Source organism: Paroedura picta, chromosome 5 (genome assembly GCF_049243985.1).
Source record: "Paroedura picta isolate Pp20150507F chromosome 5, Ppicta_v3.0, whole genome shotgun sequence".
Lineage (NCBI taxonomy): Eukaryota > Metazoa > Chordata > Lepidosauria > Squamata > Gekkonidae > Paroedura > Paroedura picta.
In genome coordinates, this window is record NC_135373.1 from 130,552,177 (window position 1) to 130,575,021 (window position 22,845).

The following is a 22,845-nucleotide window of genomic DNA, read 5'->3' on the forward strand; positions in this document are numbered from 1 at the left end:
TGTTGCCAATACTAATATTTCCCCACCACACACACACTTGTATGAACTCATTGTTCCTTGGCTTAAGCCAAGGCACTTTAGAACATGAGACTGTTATGTAAAAATCTGTTCCTCAGAGGAAACCGTTTCCCCAATTTGGAACACTTTGAAAACCTGGCAGGTTTTACGCATTCATTTGCACAGAGGCGCATGTTGAAGCTGGCAATCTGCTAATCATCAAATGTTCTCCAGTGTATGTCAAAAATACCCTTGGTCAATCATATCCCTTCTTATAGCCCCCTGATCTACTTATTTGGATCCTGCCTCTTGAGCAAACAACTCAGAAGGTGGCTCATGAAAAATTCAAAAGAAAGCCACCCAAGTAATGCTGTCAATCTCTTAACATATTGTTTCTGTATTAGGAAGTTTTGAGTAAATTAATAAGCAATGTTCTTAATCATGAGGAACTCTAGTAGTCAGATTTATAGTGGAAAATACATTGGGCCAGGTTATTCTCTTCAACTGATCCTCGAGAATGTATTTTGTTATAAACACCATTTGTTACCGTATTTGCCGGTGTATAAGACGACTGGGCGTATAAGACGACCCCCTAACATTTCCACTCAAAATACAGTACTATGGGCCACTATGGGCAGCTATGTCTATCCCAACTGAAGTGCACCCGGCGTATAGGATGACCCCCCCACTTGGAGGTATGTTTTTCAGGGGAAAATAGTAGTCAGCAAATACTGTATATATTTTTATTCTTATATGTGTTTTATTTATAACATCTATTTTCTGTATCTATTTACCTCAGAAAATTATATATATATAAAAAGAAAACCACCGACTAGGGACATATGACCATCTATATGTCGATGGATCTAACTTTGTTTGTTTATTTGTTTTCTTTTAGGAGCAAAAATGGCTTGAAGAAGAGAAAGCTGACCAAGTATGCCCATTTTTTGTAAATATTCAAACAAACAAATGAAAATAGTGCTTACTTATGTGTGCATCCTCCTGAAAATGCAAGGACACTCATGTCACCTGTAATAACTTTCGATAGATGAAATAGAATAATAGAGAATCAGAGAATCATAGAGTTGGAAGGGACCTTCAGGGTTATCTAGTCCAGCCCCGTGCTGAATGCAAGAAAGGGCCACAAGAGTGAAGCACCTACCCAGTTCCTTCTGTCCACACACCTACAATCTGATGAAGTTTTCACAATCAGCATTTCTGTCTGGCCTCTGCTTAAAAATTTCCAAAGATGGAGAACCCACCACCTCCCGAGGAAGCCTGTTCCACTGAGGAACCGCTCTAACTGTCAGGAACTTCTTCCGGATGTTTAGCAGAAAATTCTTCTGAATTCATTTCATCCTGTTGGTTCTGGTGAATTAATTTCATCCCATGGCTTTATATGGACTGGTACCCAAAGCCCTTTTAGTCCAGTACTGATCTAGGTTTGCCAGGTTCCCCCTGGCCACAGGTGGGGGATCGGGGGGAGGGGGTGAGATTGCGAATTCCTGATTGGGAAACTTTTGGAGATTTGGAGGTGGAACCTGGGGAAGACCTCTGTGGGATACCTGCCATAGATTCCACCCTCTAAAGCAGGGGTAATCAACCTGTGGTCCTCCAGATTTCCATGGACTACAATTCCCATGAGCCTCTGCCAGCATTTGCTGGCAGGGACTCATGAGAATTGTAGTCCATAGACATCTGGAGGACCACAGGTTGACTACCCCTGCTCTAAAGCATCTACTCTATCCAGGGGAACTGATCTCTGTAGTATGGAGATGAGCTGCAATTCTAGAGGAGTTCCAGGTCCCCCCTGGAGGTTGGCATCCCTATACTGACCCCTCTGGAAATGGCAGCATTTTGGAGATGATTTTCAGGCCTCCTGGCTCCTGAGAGCCTTTTAGCTGAAACAGAACTTGTCTCTTAGTCCCATCTACAAAGCATTTGTTCTGCTGCTGAGACACAGGTTTTCCTCTACCGGTTGCTCCTTCTTCTGTTAAGATCATGCAGCCCATTTTGTCGCATAACTGAATGCAGTATTATGAGGTTTTCTCACAGACAGAGTTTATATTGCTTTTTCATGGTGATATGTTGGTAAGCAAGTAACACCAGACTGTTGACGAACCCCTGCTGTTCTATCTAAGGATGCCTATTAAGGTGGAATTGAGCCTTTCAATGGACTGGCTTCCTTGTTTTGTTTTGTTTTACAGACGGCAGCATCTGCAGCTGCTGTTTGAGAGCCAGCGTGGTGTCGTGGTTAAGAGCGGTGCCCTCTAATCTGGAGAATCGGGTTTGATTCTCCACTCTTCCTCCTCCACATGCAGCCAGCTGGGTGACCTTGGGCTGATCATGGTTCTTTCAGAACTGTTCTTGCGGAGCTGTTCTCTCAGATCTCTCTCAGCCCCACCTGCCTCACAGGGTGTCTGTTGTGGGGAAAGGTGTTTGTAAGCCACTTTGGGACTCCTTCAGGTAGTGAAAAGTGGAATATAAATAAACAGCTCTTCTGCTTCTTCGAACGGGAAAGGGGATCCACAGGGACATGGGGGAAGTGAAATTTAATTCCCCTGCTTACTATTTTCTGTTAACTCCCCCTTGCTTGTAGTCACCTCTCTTGGTCCTCATGGCCTTTTTCTTGCCTTCTGCTCCTCCCTCTTGTCTTGGTTGATTCCAAGGCCCAACCCAAAAACAACTCAGCATCTTCTGTGGTTGCTAGGGCAACCCTCAGTACCAGCTGAACTATGCAGATGACACCAAACTGGGAAGAGTAGCAAACATCCCAGAAGATAGAGATAGAGTTCAATGAGATCTGAACATGCTGGGAAAATGGGCAAATGAGAACAAGACACAAATCAATAAGGAGGAGTTCTACATCTGGGTCACAAAAATGAGAAGCATGTATGCTGTATGGAATATACGCTTTTGGGTAGCAGTGTGTGTGGACGAGATCTTGGGGATACTTGTGGACTGCAACCTAAATATGAGCAGATAGTGTGACACAGTGGTAAAGAAGGCAAATGCAGTCTTGGGCTGTATCAGCATCACATCAAAATCGCAAGATGTCATAGTCCTGCTGTATACTGCATTGGTCAGACCACACCAGGAGTACAGTGTACAGTTCTGAAGGCCTGTCTTCAAAAAGGATGTGGACAAAATTTAGAGGTTTAGGCTGATCCTGCATTGAGCAGGGAGTTGGACTAGATGGCCTAGATGGCCCCTTTCAACTCTATGATTCTGCATCAAGAGGAAGGATGTTGCAAGTAAAGATATGTGTGTTGTTGGGTTTTTTTTTTTTTGCAGAGGGTGTTGCTACTGGGAATATTTGGCAGAGTGGCTCAGCAGAAACATGCTGGGCCCATAACCCTACTGGTATAGTGACTCTTCCTCAATGTACAAGCATATTACCCCTTCCTGTTGTTTCTTATTAAATTTAAGAGTTTACTGTGAATGTAGGGGTCACAGAGTAACCATGGTTAGCCCCACTGTGCAGATTTCATTATCCACACCAGAGCCGTCTCTTGACTCTTGCATACAGTGATCTGGTACTGAGGGAGAACTCTTGAAGCTCACTCCATTTAGACACCAACGCTGGGTGCACAGATGTCTCCCGCCAGTGAAGTCAAATAGGATTTGGGGATGGTAGTGATTGATGGGATACTAGGTGGAAGCACTGCTAAATAGCTCCTCTACCCTCATGCAGTCCCAGGAACTATGAAAGGGGGGGGGGGACTCTTAAAACTGTCACGAATACTCTCAGAATACTCTCAGAATACTGCACTGATGCCCAATTAGTCAATAAGTTAATCAAGGCCCCAAGGGAGCACGCCTTTTTAAATGTCTTTTAATGGGGATTTTAAGGGGACTGAGACTACTGTGACCCGCCTCGAGCCTATAGGGAGAGGCGGGAAATAAATCTAATAATAATAATAATAATAATAATAATAATAATAATAATAATAATAATAATAATAATAATAAATAGAAACTCAACAGGTTGCTCTAGCTTAGGGTTTCCAACTCTGAGTTGGGAAATTCCTGAAGATTTGGAAGTGGTGTGTGGGGTTTTTTTTGGGGGGGGGGAGGGAGCTCAGCATACTACAGTGCTATAGAATCTACCCTTCCAAGAGGCAGTTTTCTCCAGAGGAACTGATCTCCGTAATCTGAAGAAGAAGAGTTGGTTTTATATCCCAATTTTCACAATCGAAGGAGTCTCAAAGCGGCTTATGATTGCCTTCCCTTCCTCTCCCCACAACAGACACCCTGTGAGGGAGGTAGGATTGAGAGAGCCCTGACAGGACTGCTGTATGAGAACAGCTCTAACAGGACTGTGACTAGCCCAAGGTTACGCAGCTGGCTGGATATGAAAGAGCAGGGAATCAAACCCGGCTCGCCAGATTAGAAGCTGCCACTCTTAACCGCTGCACCAAACTTGTCTCAGAAGATCAGTTATAATTCTGGGAAGTCTCCAGACTTGACCTGAAGGCTGGCTACCCCGCCCTGGAAAGTATGTGCATGGCACTTTTCTCCAAATGTAGCTCATTGGTACAGCATGTGCTTTGTGTACAGTAGATCTGATGTTCAGTCCTTTTGATCCCCTGTTCAAGGCTTCTAGGCAGTACAGTGAGACCTCATTCTGCCAGAGAGCCACAGCGGAGCTGGGCTAGATGGACCAATGGCCTGATCTGATCTGAAGTAGCTTTCTACACATTTCTCTGTCCCAACTTCATTGGCTGCTGCTTGTGGAGTGGGCAATTGCCAGAGTGGTGATGTGATGGCCCATCCCAGGCTGGGCTGGAGACTTAGCTCGTCTCCCAGGCTGGCCTCCAGAACGCTTGCTGGACTCAGCCCATCCTGACCTTGGAGCTGGCAGAATTCTCAGTCCGGGAGGAAGTCACAGTGGAGGAATGTGTGCCAAGCCTCAGCCAGAAACACAACACAGAGTTTAAAGTTAGAAGCTGTCTTTAACAGTCTGTGAGCAGGCAGGCAGAAGGTCAGTAGATGGTCCAAAGGTCAGCAGGCCGGTAGGAGAGCAGTGAAGTCAGAAGGCAGTCCCAGAGTGGAGGACAGGTGGCAGTCAGCAAGCTCATAAACAATCTGGGTCGAAGACAAGCAGGAAATCACCTGGGCAGCCTTCTAGGAGCAGGGACATGGCAGCAGCATCACTTGCTGCACCCAGACTGAGCCCCCAGTGCCTCAGCTTCAAATAGACCTGGCTGTAGGCTAAGCACAGCACCTGCCAAGACTTATGCAAGGAGTCTAGAATTTCAGTCCTCATCCTGCAAAGACTCAGGTGTATCCTCCAGCTTTTGTTCGTAACGAGCAGCCAGCTGGCGCTTCTCCACCTGTGACTTAAATCCTGACTCTTGCCACTCCCTCCTGCTTGCTGCGGCTTCTCCTCTTCCTCCTCTCCCTCATCACCAGCCTCCATGGGCTGGCTCCCGTCAGGCGATGGAATTTCCCACATTTTCATGGTACTATAACATCACCAGGAGAAGGAGGAGGAGGAGAAGGAGGAGGATGACGATGACATGCAGGACTGCTGTTTTCAGAGGTACCTCTGTGTCTCCCATCCTGGTCCTGGCCCTGGCCTCCAGCTACTCAACTTCAACCAAGGGAACCATTGCAGATCTCTTGGCCGGAGATTCCTTCAAGCCTGAATCCCAGGGCAATTCCCAGCAGACTGTGACATCGAAACAAGAGAAATGGTATTGTTTTTTGTCTTCCCCAGCAGATAGTGCACGATAAAAATGTTCCGGAGAGGTAAAAAATTAGCCGAAAATTAACCGTGGGGGAGAAATCAATTTGCTCGCGTTAGCAATTCCAGCAGCGCTGTGCCTTTAGTTAACGGTGATGAACTGTGACAAGGCTCCAGAACGGATCTGTTATCAGTCCCGTGCTCCTTTCAGCACGCAGTGACTAATTGTGCGCTGGATCGTTAATGCTAGCAGGTAAACAGGAGCAATTAACTGTCGATAAGAGGCAGGACTCCTTGGAGGGGGGGGTGTTGTTGCTTCTAGGAAACGGGGAGGGGAAATGGAGACATGTGCTTCGGCATTTGAGAATTAGAATGCAATCATTAGGCGAGAGAAACTGCTTGCCACATTTCCATTAATCGGGATATAGATCAAATACATTAGGGTGAACTCACGCCCAAAGCCAGCCTGCAGGCAGCCAGCTTGGTGTAGTGGTTAGGAGTGTGGACTTCTAATCTGGCAAGCCGGGTTTGATTCTGTGCTCCCCAACATGCAACCAGCTGGGTGACCTTGGGCTCGCCATGGCACTGATAAAGCTGTTCTGACAGAGCAGTGATATCAGGGCTCTCTCAGCCTCACCCACCTCACAGGGTGTCTGTTGTGGGGAGAGGAAAGGGAAGGCGACTGTAAGCCGCTTTGAGATTCCTTTGGGTAGACAAAAGTGGCATATAAGAACCAACTCTTCTTCTTCAGTAATCTCAGGGCTCTCTCAGCCCCACCTCCCTCACAGGGTGTCTGTTGTGGGGAGAGGAAAGGGAAGGCGAATGTAAGCCGCTTTGAGATTCCTTCAGGTAGAGAAAAGCGGCATATAAGAACCAACTCTTCTTCATATATATATATATATATATATATATATATATATATATATGAATCTTCCTATATATATATTTATATTTAGTTATATTAAACATGATTGTGGGGTCTGGTCTAAGAGATTGCTTGGAAGAAAACTGATTTTTCAAGCCCTTATTTCACCGCCAGTACTTACTAAGTCTTCATATCTTGTCAGTTAAGCCATGGAAGGGCTGAGGGAACCATGGTGAGGAATGAAGGGTGGCCTTCATTCAGCTGGCTGTACCTTTAGACTGTAGGTGGGGGCTGACATATTTGAAAGTTGCTCCCTGCCAGTGAAGCCCCTCCCCTGCACAGAGAAGACTAACATACAGGGTGGTGGGTACAGGGACCATCCCTGGGAGAAAGTTAGATTTCACCCTTTTAAGGCAGACTGGCCAACTGTGCATGTCTCTTGACAGGCATCTCCCTTTGCAAGAGGTTGGGTATGGTGGCAGATGTTTCTATGGCCCTCCATCCCTTTGACCCATCCTGAGACAGCACCAATCTGCTGTAGGGTCAGCTCTGTTCCTCTAAAGGGGGTGGTGCTGTAGGCTTATTATTCCCCTCCTGGGGGCAGGGCCTCCCCTCCCACCAGCTCCTGTTGCCTACTGCCATTTTAAGTGCTCGTGGGAGAAAAATATTCTAAAAACCCATCAGCATCATCCAGTGGAAAATCCAGGAATTACAGAGGGTAGCTCTAGGAATCACTGGAGACTCTATGGTTTTGCCATAGAGTTTCTGGGGATTCCTACAGCTACCTAGGTTTTTCCCGGAAGTGTTGTAGCAATTGTATCCACAATTTTCCTGCTAGTTACCAGGCACTGTCAGATAATGTTATGGCTCCATTGCTTCCACCGTACTTCCCAGTGCCCCCCCCCGGACCCACCTGGACTTACCTGGGTTCTCCCCTCTTCCTAGATGCTACTATCAAATATGTGCCTGACTCTTTCTTTGTACAGCTTCTCTGATCCAAAGTCAGGCCTACCGGAACACAGTTCAGCTCCGTTGCTTCATTACCGGATGGTAGATTTTGTGAATGACCAACACCTTCTCTCTTTTTCTCTCTCTCTCTGGTTTGTTTTTCAAGCCCCGTCCAGCTGGATGACTTTGACAGCTATATCAAGGACATGGCTAAAGATTCTGATTACAAATTTTCCTTGCAGTTTGAGGTAAGACCCATCTGGGAAACTCAATCCGAACACTCTCTGTAACTTCCGCAGACAGGGATGGTAAAGCAAATGCACAGACTTTCTCAGTTCTCTTCCTCTTTAGACTGGGTGTGAGAGAAACCAGGTTTCATTGCCTGCATTTGAAGTCATTTATCATGTTGATATTCTACACTGCAACTCTCACCAAAACACAGGGCTCACAAACCACTTAATGACATACAGGGTGGTGGGTACAGGGACCATCCCTCAAAAGGAGATGAGTTTGAGAATGTCAGCATTTATATCCAGATGGGGACAGGCTGGTTTTTCCTTGCTAATAATATAATAATAGTGACGTTTTATTTTATAGCTTGCCCTTCCCGAAGGGCTCAGGGCCAGTAACAGCATGTTATAAATAATAAAACAATACTATAAAACATTTATTAAAATCCATAACAGGTTTATTAAACAGTTCTAATTGCTTCCTTTCTTATAACGAGAAGGTTGATATAAAAGTTTTGGATTCAGATGTGAACTTAGCTGGTGTTTTGAACAGAGAAGTTAGGATTTCAATACCATTTTAAGCCTCAACCATAGACCTGGCAGCTCTGTCTTGCAGGCTCTGTGGAACTGTCCAAGATTCTGCAGGGCCCTGATTTCCCACCAGGCTAGGGCCAGGACTGAAAAGGCCCTGATTGAGCCTGGTTTGATATCTTGTTCTTCCTGGGAGGAAAGGGGGTACAACTTCCCCATGGTGGGCCCAGGTGAGGCCCAATAATCTTCTCAAGTTACAGCTGGCCTCCAGACCTCAGCTGTAAAAGAAGACTCATGGAGGAGAGGTTGATCAGTGGCTACTGGACATGGTGACTAAAGGGAACCTCCACATTCAGAGGCAGTGAAGCTTTGGATACCAGTGCCCAGAAGCAACATCAGGGAAGTCCTTGACCTTGATGCCCTGTTGTTGGCCCTCCGGAGTAAGTGGTTAACCACTGTAAGGTGACAGGATGCTGGAATAGTTGGATCACTTGTCTGGTTCAGAGGGGCTCATCTTACGTTCTGATCTTCTCATGACTACAGTTCTCCTAGAGGAGATGGAGGCATCACAGGGCAGAATTTATGGCATCTGTTCCCTGTTGAGCTCCCTCCTGTCTCCAAAAACCCAACCTTCCCAGGCCCTGCCCCCCAGATCTCAAGTTTCCCCCCAGTGTAGAGTTGGCATCCCTGGACCCATCTTAGCTTGGGGTGGTTACGCCACTGTGGATCAGAAGTCTACAAACAGGGAACAAACAGGTTGGCTTAACTGCGGCCTTTTTAATTTCGTGTCGCCCACAGGAACTGAAGCTGATCGGCCTGGATATCCCTCACTTTGCGGCCGACCTTCCGATGAACCGCAGTAAAAACCGCTACACAAATATCTTGCCTTGTAAGTCACCCTCCCGGCGAACTCCCGCCAAGTTGGCTTTGAGCACCACAGTCTTAACCACCTGTGAACACCAGTCCCACTGGTTAGTTATCAGGCTGGTTAGTTATCAGTTATCCAGCCTCCCAGCTTCAGAGGAAGGCCTGGACAGTTACTTCCAATGTGGCTAGCGATTCTCAAGTGGCAAACCAGTCCTGCGAGGCAGCTCCTCACGCGGCACATGTGGCTTCTCCTCCCCCATGCCGCATGCTCTAGAAGTTTGGTGGTACGTTTCTCGGACACCTGCTTCTTGTCTGCATTTTGGGCAGGCATGCACAACGAGTCTGCTTGCAGGTATCAGCCAGTTCCTAGGCAGCATGAGACTTCAGGACTGTAATGCCAAGGGAGCCTCTATTCCAGGGGTAGTCAAACTGCGGCCCTCCATATGTCCATGGACTACAATTCCCAGGAGCCCCTTGCCAGCAAATGCTGGCAGGGGCTCCTGGGAATTGTAGTCCATGGACATATGGAGGGCCGCAGTTTGACTACCCCTGCTCTATTCTGTTGGTTTGGGAGATTTCTACGCGGCCTCTTCAGAGTCCTGCCCTTTAAATTAAAAACCGCACTCTGAAACGCAAGCTGCTAAAAGGCATTCGACAACACAAGCCGTTTGACGTCTCCCTCCTTTCTCTCTTTTCCCTTGTTGTGTGTTTCCTTCTACTTATAAATGCAGCCTTTTCCCTATTGAGGAAGTAGTTTGACTTCAGGGGACAGGATACAGGAAATGAAATATATTCATTAGTTCATAATGGACGGGGTAGGGTGGGGGCTACTCCACAACAATCCTGCATATTCTCGGTGGTTTTAATGTTCTCCGGGAGGGACTGGGAATAAAGGACTCTGTTGCTTTGGAGCAATCAACAAGGCTTCACCGTGAAGCATTGGGGGAAAGCTGGCCGGCTTGCAGAACATTTACGATCAGCTTTCGGAGGTCTAAGGAGGAATTCTCCCTGCTTGTGCGTCTTTCTCCTTCCGCAGATGACTTCAGCCGGGTCCGATTAGTTTCAATGAACGAAGAAGAAGGCTCCGATTACATCAACGCCAACTACATCCCTGTGAGTGAGTCGGACTTCAACGAGCCTTGAGAAATGGGTGCTGGATTTGCAGGGGAGGCTGTGAACAGGAGCCAAACCTCCGGAGAGATTAGGGATTATCGGGATAGTTCCAAGACGCTTCACGGAGCTCAGTCCTACCCCATTGTGACCAAAGCACTAAAATCAGGATGGAGCTGTGCAGATAGCAATGGACAGGATCCTCAGTCATTATCCTCAGGGTCTTTGGGGGCAGGTTTTGCCCTTCTCCTAAAGATGCACACAAGTGCCTATGTCAGGCTTTCTCAACGAGGCTTTCATGAAACCCCGAGGTTTCTTGACAGCCCTGGGTTTCCTGGGTGGGAGATAGTTAATTTTTAAAATATATTTTTTTAATTTATCGGGTGATATGACCATATAACAAGAGCCTCTTGTGGCGCAGAGTGGTAAGGCAGCAGTCATGCAGTCTGAAAGCTCTGCCCATGAGGCTGGGAGTTCGATCCCAGCAGCCGGCTCAAGGTTGACTCAGCCTTCCATCCTTCCGAGGTCGGTCAAATGAGTACCCAGCTTGCTGGGGGGTAAACGGTAATGACTGGGGAAGGCACTGGCAAACCACCCCGTATTGAGTCTGCCATGAAAACGCTAGAGGGCGTCACCCCAAGGGTCAGACATGACTCGGTGCTTGCACAGGGGAGGCCTTTACCTTTACCTTTATGACCATATATGATCCTGTCCCTTCTCAAAATGGCTAATGAGGGGCCTGGAGGGGGGAAGGGGAGGGGCCCTGGGTGGGCATGTACACAATCCATATTTGACACAATCATGCCACTTCTGAGGTTTCTCAAAGCCTGAAGAATGTTTCAGGGGTTTCTCAATGGTAAAAAGTCAAGAAAGGCTGGCCTATGTAATGGCAGAGCTAGACAGAATGAGGCAAGCAATGTTCTAGAGAGAAGATACCCTGGCTTGGTTCAGGTGGAAGGGCACTTTGAGATAAAAGGAACATTTACACCCACGCTGGCAAACCGTGGCTTGTTCCCAGTTTGAAATCCTGGTCTGCAGTAGGAATGGGCAAAAGTCGATTATTCTGCTTGGCCCTTTCATATTTCTGCTGCATACCTTTGGGCAACCTTCCAAGGGTCCATTGAATTTCTGTGAATTTTTAATACCCTTTTAAAATGTGGTTTCTCTGTCTCACGTAATGCCAATCCAATCCGCACTGCCCAGGAATCCAAAGGCCCATCCGGACATATTAAGACTTCTCCAGTGGGAAATAGAGAACAGAATGCATATGCAGTTCAGTGCCATGGCATGGACTTTTTCCAGATCCTTCTTTTCTTTGCTTGTGAATTCCTGCTGTTTTGGTGGGGGGGGGGTTGTTCCTTCTTTTGGGGGCCGATTGTTCCACATGTGTTTTGCTTCCTCTTGTGGTCAGTGCAATATCGCAGGGGTATTCAACCTGTAGCCCTCCAGATGTCCATGGACAGCATTTGCTGGCAGGGGCTCATGGGAATTGTAGTCCATGGACATCTGGAGGACCACAGGTTGACTACCCCTGCAATATTACATCATTTTACATCTGGCCTAAAAACCTTCACTTTGCATCTGCAGGGAGATACACCAGATCTATAAACCGGTGTAATGCCGACTTGACTGCTAGAGGGGGCAAGACACAAGTAGAACAGACTCCACACACACCAGCAACAGGAACACACAAACAAGGACAATGAGAATTTAGAGAAGTCCATGGATAATTAGGATTAGAACAACCATGTTCCAGGGTGAATCTCTGATCCAGGAGGAATTTGGACGCATCCCCTGGGCAAGCACCACTAGGTAGCCAGTGAAGGTACAATGGCCGATTTTGGTGCGTGGCAAACTTGTTTGGCAAATCTTTAGAAGAGTGTTTGAAATGAACATGTGCAACAACTCTTTTTGTGTGTGTGTGTGGGGGGGAAGAGCAGTGTTTTTTCAAACCTGACTAGTCAGCAATTAATTAGAAGCAAATTAATTAGCTCTATTAAGAGCAAATTAATTAGCTCCTGCTCCATAATTATATAGAGTATACACAGAATATAAATAAATAGGAACAATTAATTACTGGGCTCTCTCCCCCTTCCTCTTTCAGTGTGTGTGTGTCTGTGTGTGTGTATAATTAAGGGGAGGGTCCAGGCAGAAGGAGAGGAGTGATAGCTTGCTGGATGGGCAAGGAAAGGTTCCTGTTGGCAGCAGAGGATAGGACCTGAAGCAATGCAGAATGATACTGGCTAGATATTGGAGGGGGGGGGATTTCACAGTCAGAGTAGTTAAGCAGGGGAATGGGCCACCTAAGGAAGTGGGGAGCTCGCCCTCCCTGGCAGTCTTCAAGCAGCGGCTGGACAGATCCTTATCCTGGATGCTTCAGGCTGATCCTGCATTGAGGTGGAGATTGGACTAGATGGTCTCTGTGTCCCTTCCCCGCTCTAGGATTCCATGATTTGACGTTTGTTTGTGTAGCACCGAATACATGAGTTGCTGTTTCTTAGGGCAGGGTTAGTCAACCTGTGGTCCTCCAGATGTTCATGGACTACAATCCCCATGAGCCCCTGCCAGCAATTGCTGGCAGGGGCTCATGGGAATTGTAGCCCATGAACATCTGGAGGACCACAGGTTGACTACCCCTGTCTTAGAGTACAGAGGTGACAAGGGTCATGAATTTCCACCAGCCCTCTAAAAGGTAAATAACATAGAATCACAGAATCACAGAATCATAGAGTTGGAAGGGGCCATACAGGCCATCTAGCAAGGAATGAGGCTCTTCTGTGCTATTCCTAGCACCCGAAAAGGGGATAAGCAGGACTCAAAAAGATTGAAAGAAGGTTAAATCCCTTCTCCCTTTTCGATGCAGCCTGCATGTGCGCTGTCCCCTTTTTAGAGTTCATGTTTGTCTGCATCTGGATGGTGCAGAGTTTTGTTCGGCCAGGGTCCCCCACCTTTTTTGAGCCAGGGGGCAGAACCTGAATTCTGACACAGTGTGGTGGGTGCAGCTGCAAATTGGCTGCCACAAAATGGCTGCCATAGGAGGCGGAGCCACCTACAAAATAGCTGCAGCACCTTCCCTTCAGTCATAGAACAGAGTCTGCTAGTATTAAAGCAAAATTCTAAAAAAAATCTGCACAGCCAATCGAAAGCCTTGCTGGGCCAAAGCCCCAACCAGCCCCACCCACTGTCTGTAAACATTTATGGGCACCAGGAAAGGTATCTCTGAGCCCCATGGTGCATTGGGGACCTTTCACTAGATGATCCATTCTGATTTCCCTCTTTAAAACATGTCCCTCTTGCAGCCCGCTTCAAAAGCAAGGGCAATTCAATGCAAATTGCATGGAGTTCACAATCCGCTTGTGAATGGAGTTCACAATCCGCTTTTTCCAGCTTGCCAAAGCCCTGTGGAACATTCCTGTTTCTGAGGACTCGCTCAAGGTCCTGCTAAGCAGTGTTTTGTGGTTTGCCTCTTAGGGCTACAACTCCCCGCAGGAGTACATCGCCACCCAAGGCCCGCTGCCGGAGACGCGGAACGACTTTTGGAAGATGGTCCTGCAGCAAAAGTCCCAGATCGTTGTGATGCTCACGCAGTGCAACGAGAAGCGGAGGGTATGGGATCGCGTCCTCTGCGTCTCTTGGGAAGCGGGGGTCGAACGTGGCCGCTCCAGCCCAGCGGTCCCTTTCCCGAGTTGGCTTGGGATATTCAGAAAAGCAGAACCGGAGGGAGAAAAAACGGCTCTGTCAATCTGCCCCCTTTCGCCTGATAATCGGAGTCTCATAGAAATCTGGATACTCCTACCCTGTTGGTTGTCAGAGCAAAAGGCCTTCAATAGACTGCTTGTGAATACGGGCAGTCCCTTTCCAAGGCCATCGAAGGAGCCTCCATATCTTGTGGCAATGAGTTCCATAAGTAAATGACATGTACAGGGTGTCTGTTGCGGGGAGAGGAAAGGGAAGGCGACTGTAAGCTGCTTTGAGACGCCTTCAGGTAGAGAAAAGCGGCATATAAGAACCAACTCTCCTTCTTCTTCAGTAATATCAGGGCTTTCTCAGCCTCCCCTCCCTCACAGGGTGTCTGTTGTGGGGAGAGGAAAGGGAGGGTGATTGGAAGCCGCTTTGAGCCTCCTTTGGGTAGGGAAAAACGGCATATAAGAACCAACTCTTCTTCTTCTTCTTCTTCTTCTTCTTCTTCTTCTTCTTCTTCTTCTTCTTCTTCTTCTTCTTCTTCTTCTTCTTCTTCTTCTTCTTCTTCTTCTTCTTCTTCTTCTTCTTCTTCTTCTTCTTCTTCTTCTTCTTCTTCTTCTTCTTCTTCTTCTTCTTCTTCTTCTTCTTCTTCTTCTTCTTCTTCTTCTTCTTCTTCTTCTTCTTCTTCTTCTTCTTCTTCTTCTTCTTCTTCTTCTTCTTCTTCTCTATGACAGCCATTCAAGTATTTGGAGATGGTTATGCTTGTCTGTCTGTTTCCACCCTTTCCAGGTAAAATGTGACCATTATTGGCCTTTCACAGAAGAGCCCGTTTCTTATGGGGACATCACCGTGGAGATGCTGTCTGAAGAAGAACAACCAGACTGGGCATACAGGAATTTCAGGATCAGCTACGTAGGTCAACGTGCAAGGAGCAAACAAAGTGCAAACTCTTCTCTCTATTGCTTGCTTCTCTCTATTGCTCGCAGTTGTACACAGTTTGCGCCTTGTTGTAGTGGTGAAGAGGGACGGATTCAAATCTGGCGAGCTGCGTTTGATTCTGTGCTCCTCCACATGCAGCCAGCTGGGTGACCTTGGGCCAGTCACAGTCCTCATAGTGCTGTTCTCACAGAACAGTAACATCAGGGCTCTCTCAGCCTCACCTACCACACAGGGTGCCTGTTGTGAGGAGAGGAAGTGAGGAGATGTCACTGCAGGTAGAAGCCACATCATTCATTAAGGTCTGCATATGGGGTGAACAGACCCTACCCCTCCACCCCAGCATTCATTGAAAGTGTCGGCGGGTGCTCCCTTAGGATGGCAAGGGCTAACAGGTGCCGGTTTTGTGTCTCCTTCCTTCCTCCCAGGCAGACGAAGTTCAGGACGTGATGCACCTTAACTACACGGCTTGGCCGGATCACGGCGTCCCTCCCACCAACGCTGCCGAAAGCATCTTGCAGTCAGGCGGCGAAAAGCAGAGGCCCCATGATCATCCACTGCAGGTAAACCAATGGGGCTCAGTGGGACCGTAGGGCGCTCGGAGGGGTAGAGGAAGATGGCAGTCTCCTCTTTTGCACATAAGACAAGTGGGGGCACTCCTGGGCATGGCAGAGAGCCAGAGCTGTCCTTCCCCACCGAGACCACCGGGCCCCACATTCATTCATTCATTCATTCATTCATTCATTCATTCATTCATTCATTCATTCATTCATTCATTCATTCATTCAATCTATCTATCTATCTATCTATCTATCTATCTATCTATCTATCTATCTATCTATCTATCTATCTATCTATCTATCTATCTATCTATCTATCTATCTATCTATCTATCTATCTATCTATCTATCTATCTATCTATCTATCTATCTATCCATCTATCCATCTATCCATCTATCCATCTATCCATCTATCCATCTATCCATCTATCCATCTATCCATCTATCCATCTATCCATCTATCCATCTATCCATCTATCCATCTATCCATCTATCCATCTATCCATCTATCCATCTATCCATCCATCCATCCATCCATCCATCCATCCATCCATCCATCCATCCATCCATCCATCCATCCATCCATCCATCCATCCATCCATCCATCCATCCATCCATCCATCCATCCATCCATCCATCCATCCATCCATCCATCCATCCATCCATCCATCCATCCATCCATCCATCCATCCATCCATCCATCCATCCATCCATCCATCCATCCATCCATCCATCCATCCATCCATCCATCCATCCATCCATCCATCCATCCATCCATCCATCCATCCATCCATCCATCCATCCATCCATCCATCCATCCATCCATCCATCCATCCATCCATCCATCCATCCATCCATCCATCCATCCATCCATCCATCCATCCACTTATTATTGGATTTATATCCCACCTCTTATGACTTTTGTCGCCTCGAGGCGGCTAACAATTAAAACCATAACAATTTCCCCATAAAAACCCCATCAAAACAATGGCAGTACGTATAAGAACCCACAAGATGGTGGAACAAACTATCACCCAACGTCCAGCCTGACAATCAGCATGAGTTGTGATGCATTACAGGGATGCTCAGGTGGGACCCCTGATTCAAAGGCAGCCTCCTCTTTCCCAGGCTTGGCCCACAGCCTGCTCCGCAGCAGGGCAAGGAGCTTTAAAGGTGCCACCGGACTCCAACTTTGTTCTGCTACTTCAGACCAATGCGGCTGCCTTAGTGAGGGTTGGAGGAACGGAAAGAGAGAAATGCGCTGGAGTGACGTGGGGGCACAAGTCCAGTGAATCTTCCCCACACCTCACGCCTTCGCCACAACGAATGTCCCACCTCCAAGTCACCTTGGCCTTCTGATGTGACTGTTGGGAAGCCAACAAAATCAGAGTCCAGTGGCACCTTTAAGGCCAACAAAGATTTATTCGAGGCGTGAGCTTTCGAGTGCTTGCACTCGAAAGCTCACGCCTCGAATAAATCTTTGTTGGTCTTAAAGGTGCCACTGGACTCTGATTTTGTTGTGCTACTGCAGACCAACACGGCGACCCACTTGAATCTATCCTGCCAGTCGGACTTGGTTAGCATCTGAAAACGTGGAGAGCTGCCGGCGAATGGAGATGGAACGCGATTGCGTTTGCGTTTTTCCATCTGCCCAGCAGCAAGACGAATTCCTTTGTGGGGCATTCCCGTAATCAAACAGGGATGGCCACCCTTGATGAGCGGATGTCGGCATTCACGGGAGCATATGACCTGACTGAGCATCCCGCTTTTCTGTACAGCCCGGGGCCATCTGTTCCTCGTAGCACAGTCTGCCTGAGAACATATTTTTGGCCGTGAACCTCTTTGTCAGTGCCAGCCCACCGGCGCTCGCAGGAGCAAGAAGGAAGGGTAATTAGGAGCCACCTCTGGGGTTGAGGCCGGAAGCCCGCTGCAGGTGCCAGGTGCTCTGAGGCCACGAGCTGTTTCAGGATTTGAACAAATCACTCTTTCTTTCTAGATAAATTCAGGTGGGTACCTGGGTTGGTCTCAAGCAGCAGAACCAGGTTTGAGTCCCGTGGCACCTTGAAGACCAACCAAATTTTATTCAAGGTAGAAGATTTCGTGTGAATGCATTCTTTGTCAGATATGGAGGGGTGGCCAAAGTGGTTCACTAAATGTCCACGGACTATAATTCCCATGAGCCCCTGCCGACATGTGCAGGCAGGGGCTCATGGGAAATGTGGTCCCTGGACATCTGGAGAGCCATGGTTTGGTCACCCCTGAAGCATGGACTCAGACTATTGTGCAGGAAGGGAGGAGCCTGTGTTTGGCTCTCATGGCTCTTGCTTAGATGCCCAGGATGATGCCGATTGCCACTTTGGGGTCAGGATGGAATTTTCCTGCAGGCCAGGTGTGTCCAGGGATCCTGGAGGGTTTTTGTCTCCCTAGGAGCAGGTAGGACTGGAGGAGTTGTGAATTTCCTCCACAGTGCAAGAGGTTGAAGTAGAATCATAGAATCATAGAATCATAGAGTTGGAAGGGGCCACACAGGCCATCTAGTCCAACCCCCTGCTCAATGCCGGATCAGCCCTAAGCATCCTAAAGCATCCAAGAAAAGTGTGTATCCAACCTTTGCTTGAAGACTGCCAGTGACTCTTGAGGTCCCTGCCAGCTCGGGTTGGCAGCTCTGGGTTTGGAAATACCTGGGGTGGAACCAGGATTGGATGGGATTTGGGACAGCCAGTGGAATATAATACTATGGAATCCACCCTTCCAAACAGCCATGTTTCCCAGGGGAACTGAAGATGAGCCTCTATTCCAGGGGATCACCAGGTCTCACCTGGGGACTGACCTCCCTACTTCCAGCTCTGTGTTTCTATGTCCACATTTACATGGTACAGATGTCTGCACATGGACCCTGTTTATACTTTCCAGCATTGCAATGTGCTTTTTATAAAGTCTCGGATCGGATGAAACCCCTAAGAAGTCCTAAGAAAGTCTCCTCAGAAGTAAGCCCTGTGTTACTCATTCCACCATATGCGGCCTGGGTCCCGCCTACCTGCAGGACTGCTTGATTGCTTATGCCCCCGCAGAGCCCTTTGCTCTGCAGGTATGAATTTACTGGTGGTCATGGGCCCCCGAGATGTCTGCCTGGCCTCAACCCGGGCTAGGGCCTTTTCAATCCTGGCCCCAACCTGGTGGAACGAGCTCCCGGAAGAGCTGAGGGCCCTGCTGGAATGGTCAGCTTTCCGCAGGGCCTGTAAGACGGAGCCCTTCCGCCAGGTGTATGGTTGAGGCCAGGGCAGAGTCCCGGCATTCCAACTAAGGTCCCCCCCCCCCTCAAGGTCTATTAGATCTGCTCCCACTCTCTCTGGAAGAGAACTTGACAGCTGGCTGAACAAGGTGCGATAGAATTGGGTTAAGAGGATGTGACCACTGCTGCCTTTGCTGTCGTAATTTGGGAGGATTTTACTGGGGTTTTATTGCATTTTAATGTTTTACTGTGTGAACTGCTGCAGGACCATTTGGGGAGTGGCGGGATATACATTAAAAAATAAATAAAATAAAATAACTCCCAGGAAAGTGCCTTGAGGACTGGCATCCATGTGTCCCGTGTCCAGCTGGCACCAGGGCAGTCGGTGTACCTAAAATGCACAAAGCTCCGCCAAAAGGAGACTCCATGAGAGTTCAGCTGCATCTCTGCAAAGCAAGGATGAGGTCTGCCTGGAGCAGAGATTGAGATCAGTCAAGCACATTCTCTGTCCCTTCCTCATCTTTCCTCCCAATCAACAGTGAGGTGTGACAATCTGCTGTTGTGTGTGTTGCAGTGCCGGCGTGGGACGGACGGGGACTTTTATAGCACTGGATCGACTCCTGCAGCACATTCGGGACCACGAGTTTGTAGATATATTGGGCCTGGTGGCTGACATGCGGTCGTATAGGATGTCCATGGTACAAACAGAGGTAGGACTTCCATCGGTGTGTCTCAAAACGAATTCTCCGTTTTTCATACCAAGCTGTGTGTGATTCGCTGTCGGACCCACTGTATGGCCTTTGCCAATGAAGGATCGTCCCAGGATTTGTCCTTCGATGTTTGGTTTCTTCCATTGTCCTGTAGCTCTCAATTTTTAGTTGTGTTGTTCAAAATGTATGTAATAACACAGTTGGCAACTACGACGTTTCCACACTCCAGATCCTCCTCTTCACTCTCCTCTGCCCCCTCTCAATTTTGTCCACATCCTTTTGGAAGTGAGGCCTCCAGAACTGCACACAATCCTCCAGGTGGGGTCTGACCAAAGCAATAGACAGCAGGATCGTGACATCTTGCGATTTCGAAGTGATGCCTGTGTTGATACATCCCAAAACTGCATTTGCCTTCTTTACCGCCGCATCACCCTGCCTGCTCATATTTAGCTAACATTCCACAAGGGCCCCAAGATCTTGTTCACCCAGTATGCCGCCTCCTCCTCCTCCTCCTCCTCCCCCCCCTCCTCCCCTCCTCCTCCTCCTCCTCCTTCTCCTTCTTCCCCACTTTCCCAGCGTGGTCGGATCCCGTTGAACTCTCTTCCCATCTTCTGGTTTGTTTGCTACTCCTCCCAATTTGTTGTCACCCACCAATTTAATGAGCAGTCCCCTTTCTTATTTCTCTCTTCCAGTTTTCTTATTTCTCTCTTCCCATTGTCGGTCTATCTGGAAACCGTCCCCTTAATCCGTCTTGACAGGAACTGCCAACTCTTGTGCCGATTCCAAGGCCCTGCTGTTTGCCAGCTGGCTGGTACCCTGGCTCCATTGGCAGGACTGGCTCCATCCTCCCCCCCCTCCCTCTCTGTCATGCACAAGCCAAACAGACAGCAAGGCTTTGTATCCTGCCAGCAAGCCGGATCCGGATTATAGGGCACCCCAAGCGCATGCCAGCAGTTAGCACTCAGGCGCAGGACGTGATGCGCAGTTTGCCAGAATGGGGGGGGGGGGATGAGCAAGAGGGCTGGGCTGGGCTGGGCTGGGAGGCCAACTCACTATTTCTCAGAGAGTAAAAGGAAGTCCACGTTCTCAGCTCCGGAGAGCCCCCCCCCAAAGGTTCTGATTAAAACAATATTAAGTGCATTTGCGTGGAATGCGTTGGACCCCCATCCAGGCTCAGCTTCTGCATTCGTAAGGCTGGCGTCACACTTCCATCCTGTTTGTATGAGCAAGGGCCAGTTGGCACAGGTGCTGCCACAACGCAGGTTGGACCACCTGTGCCACTTTGAGTGAGGAGGAGGAAGAAAAAGAGTTGGTTTTTATGCCCTGCTTTTATTTGTCCGAAGACGCCGTGTGAGGAAAGTGGGGCTGCGAGAGCTTCTGAGAGGACATATCCACGTATCTTTGCCAATAGCCACAGCATATTGAAAGGCTGGTGGTTTTTTTCACGCTTCTGTGTACCCTGAAATGTTCTGGCCCCTGGCACGCTGCATTTGCTCATTCCCTCGCTTCCAGGAACAACAGAAAATGGAGCTATGCTTATTACTGGCCACTAGATGTCAGCGTGCCTTAAGTAGCAGCAGGAGTTCCACAGAGCAGGGTGAGGAGTCCGCGCCCTGCTCCTCCTCCCTTCCTCAAGAACTGGGGAACAACTTAGCCAGGGTGAGCACAGAGCTCCCAAGCCCCCAGCATGAAATTGATGTCAACGTAGGCCTTGCCAGCAGCTTGAATCCCATCTTGGCTCTACTTATCGCGCAGTTACTGAGGCATCTTGGCTCTGACTCGCCCAACCTGGCAACTAAACCCCCTCCCCAGCATATACGTAAGGCTTGAGGGAAACGGTTTGGATGTATCCAAAGAGGTGGGGGTGCACACAGAAGCTGTAACCCAGAATTAGACTTCGTGATCTTAAAGGCGACCCCGGCCTCGAACTTAATCAGATAGCCAAGGGATCCGCAAGACCTGAGCAAAATCAGTCACACAGTGGAAGGTTAAATCCTACTAGAGAAAAAACAGAAGGGGGGAAAAACCCAACCTTAAGAAACAAAGGTTGGGTGAGAAGAGAACTTTTTGTTTGAGAAATAAATGTAGATGGATTTGAGAAATTCCCCACCTGGTGGAATGAGCTCCCAGGAGAGCTGCGAGCCCTGTGGGACCTTTCAACGTTCCGCAGGGCCTGCAAGACGGAGCTCTTCCGCTTCTGCCAGGTCGGTGGTTGAGGCTGGGCCTGCTGGGGTACATCGACTGCTCTCCCCTGGGCTTCTTCTTGAACATCGTTGACCTCCTTCTCCTCCACCCCCCCCCCTTTTTAGGAAGGGGGGTAGGAAGGGGATCTTATTATTGTGCCGCCATGTTGTGACATTTTAAAGTCTTTTAATGGGAGTTTTAATGGGGTTTTAAGACACTGTAACCCGCCACGAGCCATTTGGGAGTGGTGGGAAATAAATCGAAATAAGAATAAGAATAAGAATAAATTAAACATCGGTCCGTCCCCCCCAGGCTTCACCATTGCAAACCCCCATGGGGAGGGGCTCTTGAGAATGCTGTGGAGGGGGGGAATAAGCAACCTTCCTCCCCCTGGGCCGTGGGTTCTCCTGAGCAGGATTGAGCTCCCACACCTTTTGTAAATGAGAATTTTGTCCCTAAAATGGCAGAGGCAACATCATGGACTCAAAGCCGCTGTCGTGTCTTTTCGAGCTTTTGGCTTCAAAGGGGTATTGTATGGAGAGAATGGGGAGGGGGGATCCCATGAGTTCCAGCCGGGAGAAAAGAGGGGATTCTCATTTAATGAATGAACACCTTTGGAAAGGGATGCCTGGTTCTCTTTTCACCCCTCGGGAATTAATTCATAACTTTCTTGTTCTCTCTTGTCCCAATGGGACGGACCAGAACCAATGGGATGGAATTAATTCAAAAGAAATTCCATCTAAACCTCCGGAAGAAGTTTCTGACAGTCAGAGTGGTTTCTCGGTGGAACAGGCTTCCTCGGGAGGTGGTGGGTTCTCCATCTTTGGAGATTTTAAAGCAGAGGCTAGATAGCCATCTGACGAAGGGGCTGATTCTGTGAAGGCTCAAGGGGATGGCAAGTTACAGTAGATGAGCGATAGGGTTGGGATTGTCCTGCATAGTGCAGGCGGTTGGACTAGATGACCCAGGAGGTCCCTTCCAACTCTATGATTCTATGATTCTATGATTTCTGGCTTCAACACCCCCTGAGAAACCGATCCAAATCTAGAATAATGGGCCCAGCTCTGAACATAAATCGCTGGTTGAGGAGAACGTCAGCATATTTCCCGCGACAGGGCTCCCAACGATTACATACTGCCTTTTCGTTCTCTTTTTATAGGAACAGTACATTTTTATTCACCAGTGTGTGCAATTAATGTGGCTCAAGAAGAAGCAGCAGTTCTGCATCAGCGACGTTATATATGAGAACGTCAGCAAGTCGTAATTCCAAGCCACGGGCGGTAAGTTCCAGAAAGCTCCTTCCTT

At 48.3% G+C, this 22,845-nt stretch overlaps 1 protein-coding gene across 1 annotated transcript in view; it reads left to right on the forward strand.

Annotated features, from left to right (window-relative positions):
• PTPRO (protein tyrosine phosphatase receptor type O) overlaps window positions 1–22,845 on the forward strand; it is a 147,633-nt gene that overhangs the window by 120,400 nt on the left and 4,388 nt on the right. Inside the window, 10 exon segments of the mRNA XM_077340691.1 lie at window positions 896–931; window positions 7,666–7,747; window positions 9,059–9,149; window positions 10,164–10,240; window positions 13,709–13,843; window positions 14,708–14,830; window positions 15,283–15,374; window positions 15,376–15,417; window positions 19,221–19,356; window positions 22,700–22,820. Of these exon segments, the coding sequence (XP_077196806.1) occupies window positions 896–931; window positions 7,666–7,747; window positions 9,059–9,149; window positions 10,164–10,240; window positions 13,709–13,843; window positions 14,708–14,830; window positions 15,283–15,374; window positions 15,376–15,417; window positions 19,221–19,356; window positions 22,700–22,804 (919 nt within the window). The 3' untranslated portion in view covers window positions 22,805–22,820.